The sequence below is a fragment of the Trichechus manatus genome, unplaced genomic scaffold, assembly GCF_000243295.1.
Source record: "Trichechus manatus latirostris isolate Lorelei unplaced genomic scaffold, TriManLat1.0 scaffold00035, whole genome shotgun sequence".
In the NCBI taxonomy this organism is placed as follows: domain Eukaryota; kingdom Metazoa; phylum Chordata; class Mammalia; order Sirenia; family Trichechidae; genus Trichechus; species Trichechus manatus.
In genome coordinates this window covers 20420991-20443585 of record NW_004443971.1, presented here as the reverse complement: position 1 = coordinate 20443585, position 22595 = coordinate 20420991, and the positions used below count along the sequence as shown (strand labels likewise).

General features: G+C 41.8%; 1 protein-coding gene across 1 annotated transcript in view; it reads left to right on the top strand.

The window, feature by feature from the left end:
- Positions 1-22595, top strand: part of LOC101344947 (complement factor H-related protein 2) — a 42134-nt gene that overhangs the window by 5058 nt on the left and 14481 nt on the right. Inside the window, 3 exon segments of the mRNA XM_012555224.1 lie at positions 21-75; positions 77-138; positions 3435-3611. Coding sequence (XP_012410678.1) covers positions 21-75; positions 77-138; positions 3435-3611 — 294 coding nt within the window.

Below are 22595 nucleotides of genomic sequence, written 5' to 3'. Positions count from 1 at the left end.
GCCTAAACAAAACTTTCCAGTTGCTACAGGAAAATATTTCTACTATACCTGTGATCATAGTTATGTATCTGCTTCAGTCTCTCTGGACTCAAATAACCTGCACAGAGGAAGGATGGTCACCAATACCAAAGTGTCGCAGTGAGTAAATTGTCTCACCATTATCTGGAAGAATCATTCATGAGTGGAATGAGATGCGCCAGAAGGGATCAGAGAGTCTTCACACTCATAGGGGTGGGCACTCGAGAAGCAGGCAAAGATAATATATGTCATTCTTCTTTTTATAAGGAGTCATTCATGTAAATCTAATGAGAAAATATATATAATACACTTTTGCTAAATATTTTAATATCTACATATTTTAGTTTCAAACCCTACATTTTTGATTATGCTTTAAGTGAAAGTTTACAATTCAAGTCAGTTTCTCATACAAAAATTTATACACCCATTGCTATGTGACCCCGGCTGCTCTGCGTATAATGTGACAGCACACTCCTCCTTTCCACCGTGGATTTCCCATGTCCATTCAACCAGCTCCCGTCCCTTTTTACCTTCTCATCACGCCTCCAGACAGGACACTTAGTCTCATGTATCTACTTGAGCTAAGAAGCACTCTGTCCACCAGTATTTTATGTCCCGTAATCCAGTCTAATCTTTGTCTGAAGAGTTGGCTTCAGGGATGGATTCACTTCTAGGCTGAGTCCGGGGGCCATGTCTTCCAGGGTCCCTCCAGTCTCAGTGAGACCATTAAGTCTGGTCTTTTTACTAGAATTTGACTTCTGTGCCCTACTTTTCTCCTGCTCTGCTGGGGACTCTCTGTTGTGTTCCCTGTCAGGGCAGTCATTGATGGTAGCCGGGAACCATCTAGTTCTGGTCTCAGGGTGATGGAATCTTGGTTTATGTGGCCCTTTCTGTCTCCTGGGCTAATGTTTTCCTTGTGTCTTTGGTGTTCTTCATTCTTTGCTCCAGGTGGGTTGTGACAAATTGATGCATCTTAGAAGGCCGCTTGCTAGTTTTTAAGACCCCAGATGGCACTCACCAAAGTGGGATGCAGAATATTTTCTTAATAAACTTTATGCCAATTGACCTAGATGTCCCTGAAACTGTGGTCCGCAGACCCCAGTCCCTCCTACTCTGTCCCTGGAAGTGTTTGGCTGCATTCAGGAAACTTCTTAGCTTTTGGTTTAGTCCAGTTGTGTTGATTTCCCCTGTAGTGTGCGTTGTCCTTCCCTCTTGTCTACTATCTAGTTAGTGAAAACCTGACCTCCTCCCTCCCCTCCCCTCCCACGTTAACTATCAAAGAATGTTTTCTTCTGTGTTTAAATCTTTTGAGTTTGTATAATAGTGGTCTTATACAATACTTGTCTTTTGTGACTCACTAAATTCCCTCAGCGTAATACCTTCTGTATTTCTTCCATGTTGTGTTTCACAGATTCATCATTGTTCTTTATTGTTGCCTAGTATTCCATTCTGTGAATATACCATAATTCGTTTCTCCATTCATCCGTTGATGGGCACCTAGGTTGTTTCCATCTTTTTGCTATTTTGACAGTGCTGCAATAAACATGGGTGTGCATACATCAATTTGTGTGAAGGCTCTTATTGTTCTAGGATATAGTCCAAGGAGGGGGTTGCTGGATTATATGGTACTTCTGTTTCTAGGTTTTTAAGGAAGTGCCAAATCAATTTCCAAAGTGGTTGTACCATTTTACATTCCTATCAACAGTGTGTAAGTGTTCCAGTCTCTCCACAACCTCTCCAACATTCATTGTGTTTTTTGGAATAACGTTAGCCTAGTTGGGGTGAAATGGCATTTCACTGTAGGTTTGATTTGCATTTCTCTAACAGCTAATGATTGTGACATTTCCTCATGTGTCTGTTGGCTGCCTGAATGTCTTCTTTGGTGAAGTGCCTGTTCATATCCTTTGCCCATTTTTTAATTGGGTTGTCTTTTCATTGTTGAAGTTTTGAAGTATCTTGTAGATTTCTGAGATTAGACGCTGATCAGATTTGTCATAGTCAAATTTTTTTCCCCAGTCTGTAGGTTGTCTTTTTACTCTTTTAGTGAAGTTTTTTGATGAGCGTTAAGTGTTTGATTTTTGGGAGCTCCCAATTATCTAGTTTCTCTTCTGGTATTTGTGCATTGTTACTTATGGTTTTTATTCTGTTTATGCCATGTATCAGGGCTCCTAACCTTGTCCCTAGTTTTTCTTCCATGATCTTTATTGTTTTAGATTTTATATCTAGGTCTTTGATCCATTTTGTGTTAGTTTTTGTGCATGCTGTGAGGTATGAGTCTTGTTTCATTTTTTTGCAGATGGATATCCAGTTATGCCAGCACCAATTGTTAAAGAGACCATCTTTTCCCCCAGTTAATGGACTTTGAGCCTTGTCAAATATCAGCTGCTGATAAGTGGTTGAACTTATGTCTGGATTCTCAATTCTGTTCCATTGGTCAATGTATCTGTTGTTGTACCAGTACCAGGCTGTTTTGACTATTGTGGTGGTATAATAGGTTCTAAAATCAGGTAGTGTGAGGCCTCCCACTTTGTTCTTCTTCTTGAGAAATGGTTTACTTATCTGGGGACTCTTCCCTTTCCATATGAAGTTGGTGATTTCTTTCTGCATCTCATTAAAAAATGTCCCTGGAATTTGGATCGGGATTGCACTGTGTCTGTAGATTTCCTTGGGTAGAATTCACATTTTCACAAGTCTTCCTATCCATGAGCAAGGTATGTTTTTCCACCTATGTAGGTCTCCTGGTTTCTTGCATTAGTGTCTTGTAGTTTTCATTGTATAGGTCTTTTCTGTCTCTGGTTAGATATATCCCTGAGTATTTTATCTTCTTAGGGGCTATTTAAATACTACTTTTAAATGCAATACTTTTAACAGGTAATATCTAATTTAAACACTCCTTTTACAATTGTGTGAACACAGCTTTTTTTCCAAGAAACTTCATTTTTTGTATATTTCATGTAAAATTTGATATTCTTTTAAATATTTAAAATGCAATTTTGTTTATGCCAGTTTCCTTATTTTTGTGTTTTCCAGTATCTTACCTTTTTGTTACTTTATATTAGTATGTTATTCAATGAATGTAGAGAAAAGGTAGAAAGTGAAAAAGAGAGGATCCTGACAGAGAAAACAAAATGGAATACACTAGGGAGATAAAAGTCTTTTGCCTCCACCTTCGGAAAGCAACTCATGAGAATCAAATGAGGAATAAAAATAGTAATGTTTTTAATATCTAAGAACTCTTACAAATAAAAACTGCTCTCTATTACAAAGCAGATTGATGGAATTGCATATTTTTCTTTCTTATCATGCATAAACTAATTTTTAAGTAACTAATTTTTACACATTTCTCTTTTGGAGATTGTAAAATGCAATACTTTTTAAATTCCATGTTCCACATTATTCATCTTTTGGGTCTTTAGGACTGTGCTTTTTTCCTTCGGTGGAAAATGGGCGTTCTTCATCTACAGGACAAATACATCTGGAAGGTGACACTGTGCAAATTTTATGTGACACGGGCTACAACCTTGCAAAGAATCAGAGCAGCATCACATGTACGGAAGATGACTGGTCCTCTCCTCCCAAATGCAACCCAGCTGGTAAGAAAATATTGTCCTATAAGCGCCAGGTACATTTTTATTTTATAAAGAAATAACTATATATAATATAAGCAGTATTGCTTTTCTTGTTATTGTAACCTTTTCAGTCTATGGTTCCAGTTGCCTATGTAGGTATACAAATCCGTGGCTAGTCACCAGAAAATCAGTTTGTCTACTCTCATAAATACAAGTAATAACAGAAAACACTAGTCAAAAGTATGGTGAAAATCCTTGAAAGATACTGATGTTTCAGTAACCTGAATTTAATGAGTATAGTGAGATTATGCAAATAAGATAAGATTACAAAAAGACAAAAATTTTAAAGATTCATAGATAAAATATCATATTTGTCGTTACCATATAATCATCATACTTGTCATATATCTTTATTAAAAAACCCACTGCCGCCGAGGTGATTTCGACTCATAGCGACCCTATAGGACAGAGCAGAACTGCCCCTTAGGGTTTCCAAGGAGCGGCTGGTGGATTTGAACTGCCCACCTTCTGGTTAGCAGCCAAACGCTTAACCACTGCGCATCAGGGCCGGTTAAGAGTCCTAAGACTATCGATTCGCGGCACTCCCCTCCCCCCCCAGTCACTCCCCGCCCTCCCAACACACAAGGCACACACATCCCCGAAAGGCGCCTCCGGCCGGCCAGAAGAGAAAACAAAACGAGACTCCGAAAAGGTCAGAAGAATTCGCGGACGGGACCGTCCACACCTAGCCCCAGATGGGCGAACCTGACGCGTGCACCAGACGAAGGAGGAGAGGCTGTGCCGGGAGAGCCCCTCGGCGACAGACCGCAAATAGGCGGCGGCGGGAGGCGCAGAGCGGACCTGTGGATCGCCGGCGACCTAGGAAGCGATACACACTGGGGCGCGGCCCCGCATCGGAAGCCGGACGGACGACGCGACGAGGGCGGGCGGCGGAGGGGGAGGGCACCGGAAAGGCGGAGGCGCGGGAGGAAACCGGACACCACCAACCCACGGAAGTCGCGAAGCCTACGAAACGCTGGAGCAACCATCGCGCGCTCGACGGTTGCACACCGCCGACTAGCCCTGCGCGCGCGGAGCCATGGCCCAGTCCAAGGGCACATCGCTGGGGAAGCCGGTTTCAGTCCTGGACCCGGGCCCACGCGGCACGACCGGTCGGATGACGGGGGAATCGATGGCGGCGAAGGATGCGGTGGCGCGCGGAAACGCCAGCGGGCTTTGCGAGGGTGGGGGTGCGCGGACGACCTGGGAAATCCTGAGACACTGTTGGTCGCCAGGAAAACGCACACGTGGTCTCATCGCCAGAACATGGGGCACAAAGGTGGCCCCGTGACGAGTGGAACGCCAGCTGGTCTCTGCAACCCCGAAAACCTCCCACGCCCCGGCCACGATACCAGGACCCCGCACGACTGTGGATGCGGCTGGCCGCCCCCCACCCCCGCGCGGGGGGCCCCACTGTGCGTCCATCCATGCTGTCCCGGGGCACATCACCGGGAACGCCCCCGAGCGAGGTGACCCACGCCCGCGCCGGCACCAGCTGCTGCGGCACTGGACAGGAGCGGGTGGAAAGCTGCACTGCGGCATCCGGTGGGGGCTGGGACGGGTCCCCGGCCTCCCGCCAGCAGGCGCGCGAGAAGAGAACAGCACACCCGCACGCAGCCCCGGCGCAGCAGGGCAGCGCGGCCCGGGGAGACACTCCCCACCCAGGAGTCGGGAGGCGCGGGCCACGGTAGGCGTAGAGCTGCGCGCATCCCCACCGCGGGGCTGACGGAGCTTCCTGGGAAGGAGAAGGTCTCTGCCTAGGAGCCACGACCGCTGTCTGCGCGCGAGAGGAGGGGCGGCGGCTGAGGGATCTGGTACCCAAGGCACCCTTGAGGATCGCTAGAGAAGGCTTTCTTTCCGAGAACGGGTCGTCCCCACCTATGGCCGCCTGTCGGGGCCCTCAAAGTGCTCCAGGACGCCTGGTTTGCGGTATTGGTGAGCACCAGCGGGGAAAAGCATCGCGGCCGGGACCGGAGCCTGCCGCCTCAGGCTCCTATGCCCTTTGTGAGCCGCGTCCACCTTTCATTTGTGCGAGGAGGGAACAGAGCACCGCAGCGGCAACCGGGGGCCCTGGAAGGTTGCGCTCCTTTTTCTCACTAAAGCCAGATGCGGTGAAACGCAGGGCTTCCTGGGTTATGTGGCTCGCGTAAACTTTGGAAAACTCTTTGATACGCACGGCGGGAGCGGTTTATGTCAAAAAGAGCATTGTATCCAGCGAGGCCCAACATCCCCAGACTTTCTCTGTAGAGGGTCCGCACTCTAGGGCGGCCTGCGGGGATACATACTTAGAACATCTCTTGGGGCCCAACCGCGACTACGTGATCGGAGCACCCACGTGACACCAACAGAGGGCTGGTGGATTCGAACTGCTGACAGTTTGGTTAGCAGCCATCCTCCACTTCTAATTTACAGTGACTCAAGTTTAAACTGTCCTTTAGGTAAATACTTAAGTAACAGAAAATAACTATTTTCAGAATTTTTTTTCAGAATTATGGAAGAAACAATATAGCTACAAACAAAATTATGAAAAAGAAGAGAGCAATGCTAATGATAATAAATATGACAGTGTGATGGGCGGGATAATAGGCACACCAGAAGCAAGTGAGAGGAAGAACAAGATTTTAAGAAATCATTTGCCAAAGTAACAGAACACCATTAGACCTAATTTGAACAATGTCTAACACTGGTGCTGTATTTTACTATTAAAAACTTATGTGTGTGTGCTCATATATAATATCTGAACTAATTATTACCAGTATGTTTTCCTCTTAGCAGTGGAGAAATATGATACTAATCAATATGGGAGAACATGGTAAAATTTGTTTTTCAGAATGCTCACTTTGGCAGAGTGGTGATGGACTGGAATGAAATTCAGGAGGCAAGTTTAGAGACCACTGCAACAGGAGCAAAGTCCCTGGGTGGTGCATACGGTTAATACACTTGGCTGCTAACCAAAAGGTTGTAGGTTAGAGTCTATCCAGAAGTGCTTGGAAGAAAGGCCTGGTGATCTACTTCTGAAAAATCAGCCATTGAAAGCCTCATGGAGCGTGATTCTACTCTGATACACATGAGATAGCCATGAGTCATAGTTGACTCCACTGGCAACTGGTATCATTACATTGAACTTTGGCAATGGCTTAGAAAGGAAACCGTGGTGGTGTGGTTAAGACCTATGCTGCCAACCAAAGGGTCATGGTTCATATCCACCAGCCGCTTCTTGGAAACCCTATGGGGGCAGTTCCACTCTGTCCTGTAGGGTCACTATGAGTTGGAATCGACTCCATGGTATACAACAACAACTCCTGCCATGAATCCAAAAACCAAACCTGAGCACCTAGTGGATTGCCAGTCTTCTGGTTAGCAACCTGAACTCTTAACCACCGGGGCAGGAGTAGGGGGTGGTATACAAAGTTTCTGCTTGACTGCTGAAGCTGAGTGGTGGTGTGGCTTTTTCACTGGTGTTTGGCTAGAATATGGTGAATGTTAACACACATGTTTTCTGTTAGTCGGCCCTTTTCGACTAGGGGAACGAGTTTTCTTATAACTTTTCTGTCTGCTTCTTGGAGGCTCCAGTTTGAAGACTTCTGCTCCACCCTGTCCAGGATGTAGCAGAGGCAATAAGGAGATCCAGAGGTGCCTAAGCAGTCTTCCCCCTGCTTTCCTCCTTTCAGAGTCGTCTTAAGCTTTTTTGTTGTGTTAGGTGCATGGTTTTTAGTTGTGAGAGAAAGGACCTGGGAGGAATGGAGGTACTCCATCTAGGCTTCGATAAGTTCTTTACAAAGTTCTAAAATGTCGCAGCGGTGATGATTGTCAGGGCAGCGAAGACAGTAGCCAGACACAACTCTTAAGAGAAGTGGGGCCAAGGAGGGTCACTCAGAGGAGTTGACCCCAGCTTCAGTCGCAGGAGTTTATTTTTAGTCAATACAGTAAGCAGTGAAGCAAATAACAGAACAATGGGCTTTGGGTGAATAACAATAAGTTTCCGGCAAGGGAGAAGGAATTCAGGTAAACAAGCCAATCAGTAACGGGACAATAGGTTTTGGAAAAACAAGTCCTGACAAGTCTCAACATGTTACTAACAAGTCTCAACATGCTGTGTGCAGCATATGGGCCTTTATACATCCATATTTTAATGGCACATATCCCCACAGGAAAACACTTTCTCAGTGTTTCTAATGTTTTAAATTACTGCTTGCCATATGAAATAGTTTTAGTATTTCTAAATTTACCCATAAATTTATAACCAATAGTAAGAGAATTCTTAATGTTCTAACAATGTATTAACTATCAAGAAAATAATTTTCCCATGGATTTTTAAGACTTCTTTGCATAATTTTAGCTTGAACCATTATTTTTATGGTCCCACACGACCGTACGTAGAGAGGACTGCCTATAATGAATTCCATTTTGGTAGGCATTTAATTTTGTTGTGGATCAACTTGATCCCTTAAAGGCTTTTTTTTAGGCTTTATTAAAGCAGGCTTTAGGAGTCTTTACTCCAGGACAATTTTTTCCAGAATGCCAATAAGGCCACTTCTGTAATTTTTGCTCATGATATGGGTATTCAAAGGGGTCTTTCCTTTCTGGCTGGTAAAATGTGCATGTCTCCCTGTTTTGTGTGTTTTCTGGAAATTGATGACTTTATTGTTCTCTGGTAGTTATTCTTTGCCTGTATTTTCATGGAGTTTTGCCGTACGCATTTACAGCATATTAGTGTTCAGTCAGACTCTAAAGGCTTGCAAAGCAGATTTGTAGAGAATTTTCACTCCATAGTTTCTTCTTCTTTGTCTCTCTATCTTGGAAATTCTAGTAACCTCAGCTTGTTTGAACGCTGATTTTTATTTCTTCTATTGAGCAAGACTGCCATTCTCTGCCTGGGTTCTTCATTCCTGTAGTCTTGTCTGGAAAATGTCTCCGAGCTTGAAACCAATTTGATAAACAGGCTCACCTCATTTGTCTCTTTCACTCTGGGATAAGAGTGTCAAATAAAAACAAATCCAGACTTAGATAAAGAGGCACTTTATTCAGAAAGAATATTGCAATAGGGAGATTTCTCTTATCTCAGAAATTTTCAAGCATCTCAAAATTAAACAAAAAAAAAATACTTTTATAGGGAGGAGTGAAAAGAGCTAGCAGGAACTCTGTGGAGGAGAGGGCATGATTTGGTGGTGTGCACCTGCCAAAATCAGAGTGCTTCAACAGGAAAAGTTTCTCTTTGTGATTGGCTGATTCTCAGAATGAACTATCAAGGGAGGGTGTTCTGCACATCAGTGATTTAGTGCTTTTTCACACTTGGAGGTAAGCCAAATTTTAGGAGTCTTTGGAGAGGAGAGGAGTCCCTGGCTGGTGCAAATGATTAATGTACTTAGCTGCTAACTGAAAGGCTGGAGGTTTGAGTCCACCCAGAGGTGCGTTGGAAGTATGGCCTGGTGATCAACTTGTGACAAATCAGCTATTGATAACTCTAGAGCACAGTTCTACTGTGACACACATGTATTGCTGTGAGTCAGAGTTGACCCAATGCCAACTGGTTTTTGGTTGGAAAAGAGAGAAGCTTGACTGAAGTTTGGTCAAGACAAAACAAGAGAATAAGAAATGGGCAATTGTGAACATGTAGGCAGCAGTCAGGCGTTGCCTGATTTCCAGTGCCTGACCAAGGTTATTTGCGTATATTTGGTTCCGTTTCCTCATTATTTATGGCTGAAACTCTGTTTTTCTTGATTATTCTTGCCTGATACTAATTTTATTACCACTCTTCAAACAATTATTTTTACCTTTGTTTATTTTCTCTACACTTTGCTGTTTGATTTCTGCTCATATATTTGTGTATATATATGTATTTTGGCTTTTCTTTTTTAAAAATAATATTTTATCATGTTTTCGGTGAAAGTTTATGCAGTAAATTAAGATCCCATTTAACAATTTCTATAAAAATTGTTCCATGATTAGGGATCACGTCCTTGATGGGAGCACTTGCTGGATTAACGGTGGGTGCGGTTTACACCAGTGCTAAAGCCCAGAATCTATCCAGTGTTGTCCAAGTAGTCAGTACCGATTCAGGACAAAGTCTGTTAGCCTTACAGAGATCCCTGGACTCGTTGGCCAGTGAAGTCATGGGTCACTGAGTCACATTGGACTACCTCCTGGCTGAACAGGGAGGTACCTGCACAGTTACAGACACTTCCTGCTGTATGTACATTAATGTTTCTGGGGACGTAGTACCCCGGGCTCAGAAAATCCTTAATCACGCTAAGTGGCTAAGGACAGCCCATACACAAATGGGTAACAATATTTGGAATCAAAGGATATTTACCTGGTTCCTTCCCCGTTTAGGACCCTAAAGAACTATCCTTCTACCACTTTTATTTGGTCCCTGCTTGCTCAAAGCGCTGATTCAGTGTATGTCTTCTCAACTCTAGCAGTTCCAAGTCAAATTAATAATGATGCAAGAATTCCATCCCATCACCGGGTCTGAGCCCAATAGCCCCAACAAAACTTTAGACCAAATAGGGAGAGATTTCTACTCTGCTAGGCAGGCCAACAACCCAGTGTCAGCTTGAAGAAGTTACAGAAGAAGAGACCTCTGCCCCTACACGCTCATAAAGAATTATGAGTATGAAATCTTTCAGAGGGAAACGAGATAGGGAAGGGAAAAATGGACTAAGCCCCTAGGCAAAGAACCCTGAACTAAAAACATGTGCTTAACTAATGACACAAAACCTTATATCTTGGAACATGCAATAAAGAGAGAACAACCAAAAAAAAAAAAATTGTTCAGTGACATTAGTTACATTTTTCACAATGTGTCAGTGTTCTCCTTAATTGCATTCTGGTTGTTCTGTTTCCAGACCTTAAGTTTCTCTGTCCCTTTATATTCTCATCTTTGAGTTAGAGTAATTGTTGACCTTTTGATCTCATGTAGATGGTTTTTTAATGGAACATCGTTCTCATGGGTAAAATAGCCTTTATTTTGTGTGCCAATTTGTTATTTTGTTAAAGGATGACCTTAGGTGATAGTTTCAGTTAAAGGTTTAAAGAATATCTCAAGGCCATAGTCTCAGGGAGTCCTCTAGTCTCAACTAATCCGGTAAGTCTGGACTTTGTAAGAATTTGATTTCTGTTCTGCATTTTTCTCCTGTCCTATCAGCGTCCATCTATTGTGGTCTTGATCAGAATAGTCAGTAGTGGTAACCAGGCATAATCTAGTTCTTCTGATCTCAGGGTACATAAGGCTGTGACTTTTGTAGCCTTTTAGTCCTGAAGACTAGTTGCTTCTCTGAGATTTTGTATTCCTTCTTTCTTTTGCCCCTGATGAGCAGAGACCAATAGTAGTATCTCAGATGACTTCTCACAGGCTTTTGAGACTCAGATGCTACTCACCTCACTAGGATGCAGAACATGAGCTTTGTGAACTATATTATGCCAATTGAGTGACTTATCCCACGAGACTAAGGGTCTAAGCCTTCACACCCAGAGAACCAATCTTACAAGATGTTTGGTTATGTCTGAGAAGTGTCTGTAACTGTGTTCTCTTTGAATATATATGCATGCATACACATATCTGTACATACACGGACTATAGATACTTCTATCTGTGCACATATAGATACACACCTGCCCTTACCTGTACACATATACACCTATACACATACATACTTGATCATACACTCATTTTTGGTTATTGTTGGTGTTGTTGCAAAATTATATATCTCATATTCTTTAGCACAAACATCCTCTTCTTTTGTGTACTTCTTGGTGGCATCATTACTTCAATCAGAGGGTGCTCATTACAACCACATTCTGTGCTACTTTTCCCATCACCGAAAATACTAGTATTTATGATCTAGAGATTGATTTGCACTCCTCCCCCACCCCAACTCTGCTAACCACCAATGAATATTGGTCTCTGTATATGAATCTATTCTGGTCTTCTTACAAAAATGGCATCATACAATGTTTGTCCTTACGTGATTGACTTATTTCACTCAGCATTATGTCCTCCAGATCCATCCATGTTATTATATGTTTTGTGGACTCCTCATTGTTTTTTATGGCTGCATAGTATTCCATTGTGTATATGTACCACGTTTTGCTTATCTGTTCATTCATTGAAAGCCACTTAGTTATCTAGTGCAGCTATAAGAGAAATACTACAAGTGAATGGCTTTAACAAACAAGTTTATTCTCTCACAGTCTAGTAGGCTAGAAGTCCGAATTCAGAGTGCTAGCTCCAGGGGAAGGCTTTCTCTCTCTGTCAGCTCTGGAGGAAGATCATTGTCATAGATCTTTTCTTGGTCTCTGAGCTTCTCTGTGCAGAAACTTGGGTCCAAAGAACACACTCTGCTCCTGGCACTGCTTTCTTGGTGGTATGAAGTCCCTCTGTCTCTCTACTTGCTTCTCCCTTTTATTCCTCAAAGAGATTGACTTAAGACACAGCATAATCTTATATCTTGAGTCCTGCCTCATTAACAAAATGACCACTAAACTTGTCCCATTAATATCATAGAGGTAGGATTAACAACACATAGGAAATCACATTCAGATAACAAAATGCTCAACAATCACACAATACTGAGAATCATGGTCTAGCCAAGCTGACACACATTTTGGGGGGACATAATTCAATCCATGACAGGCACTTGGGCTGTTTCCAGTTTTTCGCTATTGTGAATAATGCTTCAGTGAACCTAGATGTGCATATGTCTGCTTGTGTCTCTTTTATTAAGTGTTGTAATTACCAAATAGGAATACAGCCTGATCTGATCTATTAGTCAGAGTGTTAGAGATTAGGAAATCTAAAGCTCATTTTACTCTCCTTCTGGATTCTAGTCACTACAAATATATGCAAGGATCACTGTGTAAGTGGAGGTTAGAATAGCAGCTTGGTTAATGAACAGACACTTATCCAGTAACCAGCCAACTGCAGGAATCTCTGGCAAAAGCTGAAGTAGAGAACATGATGGAGATATATCTCCCGCTTCCCTGCCAAGGGGGATTTGTTGTGGTCTTAGTCTTACAGAAAGAGGCAGAATAAGAAATAAGGGAGAGCTCTGTGCTTTCTTTCTCATTCATAAAGCAAACAGTAAAAAGTAGACTGTAGATCTTGTTTTCATGTTTGAGCTAGTAACCCCAATCTCTGTTTATCATGGAAATGAAAGAATAAAAGACCAATCGGAAGTCTTTCCTAGTCCCACAGTGAGAAGTGGAGAGAGAGAAGCTAGAGAGAAGCAAAGTGATCTCTCAAACAATCCTGTTGCTAAAAGAGAATGGAAGACTTTTGATCTGTAGAAGTGAGGGGAAGGGATAAATGCTTCATTTAGAGACGCTCTAGAGTACATCTACGTCAGAATCAGCTGAGGTGCTTGTTAACTGAGATTCATGGCTACTAAAGGAGACCTATTTTATCAGCATCTCTGAAGGTAAGGGGTTAAACCCACTACCTTTGAGTTGATTCCAACTCATAGCAATCCTTTAGGACAGAGTAGAACTGCCCCATGGGGTCTCCAAGGCTGTAATCTTTACAGAAACAGATTGCCACATATTTCTCCAATGTAATGGCTGGTGACTTTGAACCACTGACTTGTCAAAGAGCAGCCAAGCGCTTAACCACTGTGCCACCATGGATTCTTGGAGGTGAGAGGATAATGCCTAAGATTTACATTTTAGCACCCCAATGCTAAATAACAAGCACGGCAGTCGCTTTATTGTAAAATTAAGTTTGAATGCTGTAACTTTAGGGAAGTTGGAAAATATTAACTAAAATCAAAAAAGTACTCAAATTATTTTGAACATTGTTGGAGAGGATAAAAAAATTACGGATTATTTCTCTATTGAAGTTAATGTAATAATAAAAGTTGATTTTACTGTTATATTCCTCTGGGGCACAAATGGTAATTTGCATATGATTATCCTGAATTTTATATTTTGAAATTACTTTGGAGGCACTTGATTCTTACTATAATACTACACACAGATATTCAAATTAGTGAATTTTTTTGTCCGCTTCTGTAGAAAACAGAAGGTAAACATACTATTTTTTTGTTGTTGCTTAGCTTTATGTCTCATAAACAGGTATATCAAATGCTTCTAAAAGAAACAAGTAATTTGCTCCAGTCTCATCTTGCTGGTGAACACACGTGTGTATATATGCGTATGTGTGTGTGTGTGTATGTTGTGCTGTAATTGTTACATGCTGTCGAGTTGGTTTTGACTCATAGTGACCCAGTGTACAACAGAACAAAACACTGCCTAGTCCTTTGCTGTCCTCACAGTTGTTCTTATGCTTGAGTCCATTGTTGCAGCCACTGTGTCAGTCCATCTCGTTGAGGTTCTTCCTCTTTTTAACTGACCCTCTACTTTACCAAGCTTGATGTCCTTATCCAGGGACTAGTCCCTCCTGATAACACGTCCAAAGTACCTGAGACATAGTCTCGCCATCTTTGATTCTAAGGAGCATTCTGGTTATACTTCTTCGAAGACAGATTTATTCATTCTTTTGGCAGTCCATAGTATATTCAATATTCTCCACCAACACCACAATTAAAAGGTGTCAGTTCTTCTTCAGTCTTCCTTATTCATCACCCTCCTTTCGCATGCATATGAGATGATTGAAAACATCATGGCTTGGGTCAGGTGCACCTTAGTCTTCAAGGTGACATCTTCGCTTTTTATCACTTGAAGGAGATCTTTTGCAGGAGATTCGCCCAATGGAATGCGTCTTTTGATGTCTTGATTGCTGCTTCCATGAGTGTTGATTATGGATCCAAGTAAAATGAAATCCTTGTCAACTTTAAGGACGTACGTGTATGTATATATTATAGGAGACCTGGTGGTGCAATGCTTAAGCTCTTGGCTGCTAACCAAAAGGTCAGCGGTTCAAGCCCACCAGCCACTCCACTAGAGAAAAGGATGTTCTCTTGTAAAGATTATAGCCTAGGAAACCCTATGGGGCAGTTCTGCTCTGTCCTATAGGTTGATATGAGTGGGAATCGACTCGACGGTACACAATAACAACAACGATACACACACACACAGAGGCACGTATGTTTTTCATGTAAAGTTTTCAAATTAGAAAAAGTTGTATTCAGTTTTTCAGTTGTTAAGTGTTTACCAGTAACAGAACCAGACAATGGGAGAGTTATCTGTGGTGCATTGGAAGCAGACCAGGAATATTCTTTTGGACCAGTGGTATAGTTTGAGTGTAATTCACACTTCACTTATTTTTTATTTGATCATTTGAATATTTTTAGCTTTCCTTATGAAAATATGCATTTTCAACACATTGTCCATTATAAAGAATGTAAATAATAACTGACTTATTGAGCAGGTACTATTTCCCTGTAATTGATGTAAGTTTTTACATGTGCCATCTCATTTTACCTTCTAAACAATTCTTTGATTTATGTACTCTTATCTTCACTCTTTTATATTGGAAGAAACTGAGGTCCAAAGAAGTTAAATCACTTCCCTAGCTTACTATGACATAAATGGTAGAATTACGATTCAAACCTAGGTTATCTGACACCAAAGTCCATGCTCTAGAACATAAATTTAGTGGTCTTGGCTCTTATAGGCTGAAATAGAATGCTAAACATTTCTGCTTCAAGATGCATTATTATAATATTGGTCTCCAGAATAATTTTTTTTTAATTTTAAGAAGAAACGATTTGTTTATTTCTACTGATGCATTGTGATGGCATTCTGTTTTTTAATAACACTTCTAGGAAGTGAGTCTGTTTTATGTTTGCTGTATTTTCACTGTGAGTTTAATATAAACATTGGATGAATGAAATATCTTTGCTGTTTAAAAAATAATTCTATAGTAAATTGTAAGCTAAGATTTCTTTAGTTGTAATACTTCTGACATGTGAGCAATCTGATGATTTTGGCTTTTGCAATGAAACCTTATGTTCCATTTGTTTGACTTAGTACTATACTTCATTTTACCAATATTTTGGCAGAAATTTCTGCAATTTTTATTTTTAACATCATCCAAAATTTCCAAATTCTTTAGGCATACATAGCCTATTCTACCTCACAGTGAGATCCATGCAGAAATATTTCTCTTCTTTGAAACCCTTTCTAACAAAACTAGCTCTTAGAGTCAATGAAGGTTAACTAATACTGATAGTCAGCCTGGCAAATACTGCATACTCTAGAGGCTCATGGAAGGGGTTTGCATTTGTGCAACTAGTTTTTTGTGGCTAGTAGAAGCTTCCTGGAATTGCAGATGCTCAAGAAAGTCTTAAATGAAAATAAGCATATTTCAGAAGTTGAGGATGGGCTAGTTATGCTATGGGGAGGAAGATGCAAATGCATTGAGGCTTATGCTTCTACTTCATTGTTCCCAGGGGCCCTTCTGTAGGAGGCAAGTAAGGAGAAATCAGTGATAGATTGTAGACAGGCCAGTGCAAGGTTCTGATGTGCTGTATACACAACACTGAAGAATTTGGCTCTTATTCAGTCTGATTTGGGGATCAGTGAAAAAGTGGGGTGAGAGTGACCAGATGGAAGACCATTAAGTTATACACTAGGAAAATGTATTAGAAAGATTGGAGATTAAGGAAGGCATAATCCCGGGAAAAAATATTTGAGAGAAGATAGTATCAAAGATGATGGCCAAGTTTTTATTGACAGTAAAACTGGATGGATGGTGAAGCAACAAATGCAAAAAGTCAGTTACTTTTCAGAAACATAGTAAGAAAGAGTTAATTTCATTGACAGAGTATTCAGACCATAATTAGTTTATAATTGATAACTAGAAAATATGTGACTCTTGTCGTTCACTTAGTGAAAAAGCTTATCAGAATAAAGATACATTTTATTCATACATTTGAAAAATATTACTGGCCACCATTTATTTACAGGACGAACTGATCCTCAAACCAAGTAAAACTAGCAAAATAATCAAAATTTTAATGTCCTTCAAAATGAATCTTAAGATCAGTAAATAAATCATTCATGAAGCATTCAAGTCAAAACAGAACTTTTGTTTGGTTGTGTGATTTGTGTAATGAAACAAAAGCTGTGTTTTTAAATGACTATGTCTTCTCACAGGCCTTTAATTCATAGTTAAAATTTTGGAATTTATTCTCTTCTACTTAGAAATTTCCTGCATTATTCACTTTGGTATTCTTTTTTTATTGTCCATGTTCCCATGCTTATGAGGTGTTTGAAAATACCATGCTTGGGTCAGGTGCACCTTAGTCATCAAAGTGACATCTTTGATTTTTAGAACTTTAAAGAGATTTTTGCCACAGATTTGCCCAATGCAAAATATCATTTGATTTCTTTCCTGCTGCTTCCATGGATATTAACTGTTGATTCAAGAAGAATGAAATCCTTGGGGGCAGAACCAACATGGCGCTACAGACAGAAGCACCACGCTGTCCCTCCACAAGAAAGATCTGAAAAAGTAAGTAAAACAGAGACAGACATCAGTCCTGGAACCCTAAGCATCAAATGAAGGCATAAAGAACTCGACCAAGCACCAAATGGAAAAAGAAACTGACCGAGAACAGAGAAAGAGAAGAGCTACAGAGTGGAGGCCCCCTATCAGCTAACACGGTATGAATTCGCCATCTTGGACCCCTTAGCCACCAAGAATGGCGGACAAGGAGTACAGGAAAGCAGCTTCACGGAGCTCTCTGTAGGAGAGATAGCAGCTGGTAACCAGTGATACATGCTTTCCCACCTCCCACCCTTCTTTCCCCTGTTTGGCGTCCACCACTTTCTGGTGGGCTGTGGTGGCTTGGCCAGGTAAGAGCTCACTCCTTGCTGCTGGGATTTGCCAGCCCTCACTGGCCGGCTCCTTCACTGCCATTTTTTTGTTGCCGTTGTTTCCTTTTTAAAGCTTCTTTTGGTTTCTTTTCTCTGTCTTATCTCCTTCCTTTCCTTTCTCTCAAACACCTGGCTCTGTGTGCCATCTCCATTCCTTCTTGACAGGCTGTGTCACTTCCTCAGTCAGCACTGCCCTACCAGTGGGCTCCCTGGGTGCATTTTTTTCTTTTTTGCTGGTTTTCATTTCTCAGTTTCTTCTCTCTCTCTCTCTACCTTCCTTATTTTCCTTTCTCCGGAATACCTGATGCTGTGTGCCATCTCTGCTCCTTCTTGACAGGCTGTGTCGCTTCTCATGTCTGCACCACCATGCCAGTATGCTCCCTGGGGCCATTTCTTTTTCTTTGTTTCTCGGTTTCTTGTCTCTCTCTACCTCCTTTCTTCTTTCTCCCGGACACCTGGCTCCATATGGCATCTCCACTCCTTCTTAACTTGCTGTGGAGCACTGCTGGGCTAGGGAGCCCTCTCCTGGGTTCGTGCCACCAAACCACTGGGCTCCCTTGGGGCTTTTTTTTTTTTCTTTTCTCAGTTTCTTGTCTCTCTCTACCATCCTTCCTTTCCTATCTCTTGAACACCTTATACCAGGTGCCAGTCTGCTGCTTCTTGATGGGCTGTGCAGTGCCGCGTGGCTAGGGATCCCCTTCCCCGTCTGTGCCACCATGATGGTGGGCTGCCTCAGGCATGCTATTTTTTTCTTTCTTCTTCTTTTCTTGGTTTCCTGTCTCTCTCTACCTTCCTTCTTTACCCTTGTCCTAAACATCTGGTGCTGTGTGCTGTCTCTTTTTCTCCTTGACGGGCTGAGTAGCCCCTTTCGGCTGGGGATCCACTTCCAGTGGGCTCCCTTGGGGCATTTTTTCTTCTTCTTTTTTTCCCTGGGTTCTTGTCTCTTTCTACCTTCCTACCTTTCCTTCATCCCAACCACCTGGCATCCTTTTTTTTTTTCCTCGTTTTCTTATCTCTCTCTACCTTCCCTCCTTTCCTTTCTTCTGACCATCTGGATGCATGTGCCTTTCTCTCTCTTTTTTAAAAAATCTAGTGTCTTATCTCTCCCTTCTTCCTTTCTTCTAGCCACCTCACCACATCTGTCCCTTCTTCATAGGCTGTGCCACATCACCCAGCTAGAAAGCCAAAGCACACAGGTTCCCCGGGTCTGTACCACTCCATCAGCAATAGCAGGCTCCCTCAGCACTTTTTTCTTTTGGCCTGTTTCTCTTTCCACTTTCTCTTCTTTCCCACATCTGTTTAGCTCCACAGATCACATCCTCCCCCTTCTCTCCTGCATATCTGCACTGTGCACTTAGCATTATACCCCTGTGTGGGACAGGCAGAGTCTACCAGAACCTGCCCTGCACTGACCCATGGCGCCCCCCTGTCCGCCCCAGAAAGTGCTGTAAACGACCCATCCCAGCCCCTCCACCACTGCCGGACCTGTGCTGCTGCACCATAGCTGAGTCACTGGCTCTGCACATTAGACAAGTTGGTGAGAAGTATTGTGCCCACAGATGAACATACAACAAAGGAGGCCTAGCCCACCTGCTCCGATATAACCAAGTAAAACAAAAAAGCAGGTACAAATTTACAATCAATAAATTAAGAAAATAATTACTGAATGATCTGAAGACAGCAGACAACAGGAAAACATTTTTAAAAAACCAAGACATGATGATTCCAGTGGGCATCCAAAATAAAACATCAGATGACCTTCCAGCAGAAGAAAAGGCACTGGACAAATCTGAAAGAAAATTCAAATCTCTGATATTCAGGGCTATGCAAGAGATGAAGGAAAAAGCCAACAAAAACGAGGAAAATCGAGAAAATCATGGAAAAGACAGACAAAACAATGGAAGAATTCAGGAAAATAACAGCGGAACAAAATGTCAAAATAAATGCACAACCAGAAATCATACAAAAACAGTGATTAGAAATCCAAAAGATACACAACAAATTTCAGAAATGGGCAGTGTGATAGTAGTTTTGAGGAACATGTTTGAATCAATGGAAAACAGGATCAGTGAAATTGAAAACAAATAACTAGTTACTGCTTTCTTTGAGTTACAATCAGAGAAAAGAAGGAAGACAAATGAAGAAACCCAGAGAATGATGTGGGATACAATCAAAAGCAAAAATCTGTGAGTGACTGGAATTCCAGAACAGGAGGAGAAAATGGAAAACACAGAGAGGATCATTGAAGAACTTCCCAATATCATGAAAGATGAAAAGCTGACCATCCAAGAAGCTCAACTAATTCCACATAGCATAGACCCCAAAATTATAACACCAAAGCATATCATAATCAAACTCAGTAAAAACAAAGCAACAAAAGAATTCTGAGGACAGATCGAGAAAAACAAAAAGTCACATACAGAGGGTTAACAGTAAGACCAAACACTGATTACTTGGCAGAAATCGTACAGGCAAGAAGGCAATGGGATGACATATACAAAACCTTGAAAGAAAATATTGCCAACCAAGAATAATGCATTCTGCAAAACTCTCACTCAAATATGATGGTGAAATTAAGACATCTCCAGATAAACAGAAATTAAGGGTATATGTAAAAATCAGAACTTCCAAGAATTATTAAAGAGAGTCTTTTGGTTAGAGAACAAACAACATCAGACAACAGTGAGTCTAGGATGCAAGACCGCATCAGCCAGATGCCAAACTAGGTAATGAACTCTCAAGAATGAAACAAAACTATTTATAATGGAACCAAAGAGGTTAATCCGTAAATGACAACAACAGCAGAACAATAAAAGAGGGAGTAAATGGTGTAGGTGTAGAACTTTCAAATGGAGAGGAAGTCAAGGCAATACCAAGTAAGAAAAGACTGGTTCAGACTTAGGAAGATAAGGGTAAATTTCAAGATAACCACAAAAAAAGTTAACAAACCTACTCATCAAAATAAAGAAGAAAAACATAATGTCTCAGTAAACACAAAATCTACAAAAATGAAATGGAAAAAGAAAAATCCACAAACAAAAGGAATTGAGCACAGGAGAGTAAGAGGAACAAAGAAAACATCAGTATCACAAAACAAAACAAAACAAAACAAAACAAAAAACCAACAAAATGATAGCAGTAAACTCACAACTATCAATAAATACACTGAGGAGTTCTGGAAAAATGGCGCTCTAGGCAGAAGCACCACACCATCGCTCCACAGCAAAGATCCAAAAAACTAAGCTGAACAGAGAATACAATCCTGAAACCCTAAAACATTAAATGAAGAGATAAAGAACTCAGCCAAGCACCAAATGGAGTGAGAAAACTGACAGAGAACGGAGAGCGACGAGAGATTCATGCAGAGGTCCCCTACCAGCTAACGCAGTGCGGATCCACCATCTTGGACTCCTATCAGAGACCAGCAAACAGGGGGTATGAGAAAGCAGCCTCACGGAGCATCCAGCGGGAGACAAAACAACCGGTAATTTGCGATATACGCTTTCCTACCCCCCACCCTTATTCACCCTGACTCGGCCTCCTCTGCTTCCCGCGGCCACAATCTCTTGACCAGGAAACACCAGCTGCTTGGATTCCACACACCCAAATGGGGCGGGTCTCTGAGTGCCATTTGTTGGCTGATAGTGTTGCTTTTATTTCTGCTTCTTTTGATTTCTTCCTTACCTCTCACCACCTCCCCCTCCTTTCGCTCAAATACCTGGCTCCGTGTGCCGTCTTTGCTTCTTCCAGAGGGGCTGTTGAACTCTGTTTGAGTGTGGAGCTGCTTCATGTCTGGGGGCTGCTGTGCTGGTGGGATCCCGGGGCTTTTGTTCGTTTGTTTGTTTTCAATTGTTTGTTTTCTTTTCCTTTTCTTGAGTTGGGAGCTCTTTCTGGCCAGGCAGTGCTGCGTGGAAACGAGACTTCCCCCTCGGCTTGCACAGACATGCATAGGGATCCCTGAGGGCATTTCTTTTCTCGTTTTTTTTTTTCTGTTTTTTTGGGGGGCCCTTCATGTCTTTTTTTTTAATTTGTTTTGTTTTCTTTTTCCTCATTTTCCCTTTTTGTCTTTCTTCATTGCTCCGTTTCTTGTCTCTCTATATCTTCCTTCTTTTTCTGTTCCCTGAATACCTGGTTTTGTATACCTCTACACCTTCTAGCCAGGCTGTACTGCAACACCTGAGAGTGACTTCCTCAGACTTCATAGCTGCACCAGTGGGATCCCTAGGAACTTTGTGGTTTTTAACCTTTCCTATTTTTATTTATTCATTCTTTTCTTCCTCTTCCGCTTTCTGTTTTTCTCTGTTTCATAGTCTCTCATCTCTCCATGCCAATGGCAAACTCCCCTAGCATGTTTTTTTGTTTGTTTGTATATTTTTGGCTCCTGTTCCGCTCTCCTCTCTCCCATATTCATCTTAGCTCCACACATAACAACCTCCTTGCTGCATCCTGCCTACCTTCACTGTGCACTTGACATCACACCACCAACCAGCACAGGCACGGCCTACAGGAACCTGCCCTGCACTCATTACCAATCCACTCGGGTGGCTGTAGTAAGTGCCACAAACAACCTGTCCCAGTAACTCCTCTTCAGCTAAACCTGCCCTGCCGTACCATATCTGAGTGACTGACCCTGCCAATTGGAGAGGGAGGTGAAAACTATTGTGCCCACAGACGAGCAAACAACAAAGAACACACAGTCCGCCTGCTCACAGTCAAATTAAAAAAAAAGGGGAGGGGGGACAAAACAAACAAATCTACAATCAATAAACTAGAAAAATAACTACTGAATGCCCTGAAGACAGCAGAGAGTATCAAAGCATTTACAAAAACAGGACAGGATGGTTCCAGTAGGTGTCCAAAATAAAACACCAGATGACTCTCCAGTGGAAGAAAATGCACTAGAACTACCTAATAGGGAATTCAAATTGCTAATACTCAGAATTCTCCAAGAGCTGAGGCAAATAGCTGATAAACATGAGGAAAAAATAGACAAATTCATGGACAGTACAGACAAAAAATTGGAAGAATTCAGGAAAATAATGCAGGAACAAAATGCCAAAATAAATTCACAAGTAGAAATTATACAAAGACAACAATTAGAAATCCAAAAGATAAACAAGATTTCAGAAATGGATGGTGACATAGAAGGGCTGAGAAGCAGATTTGAAA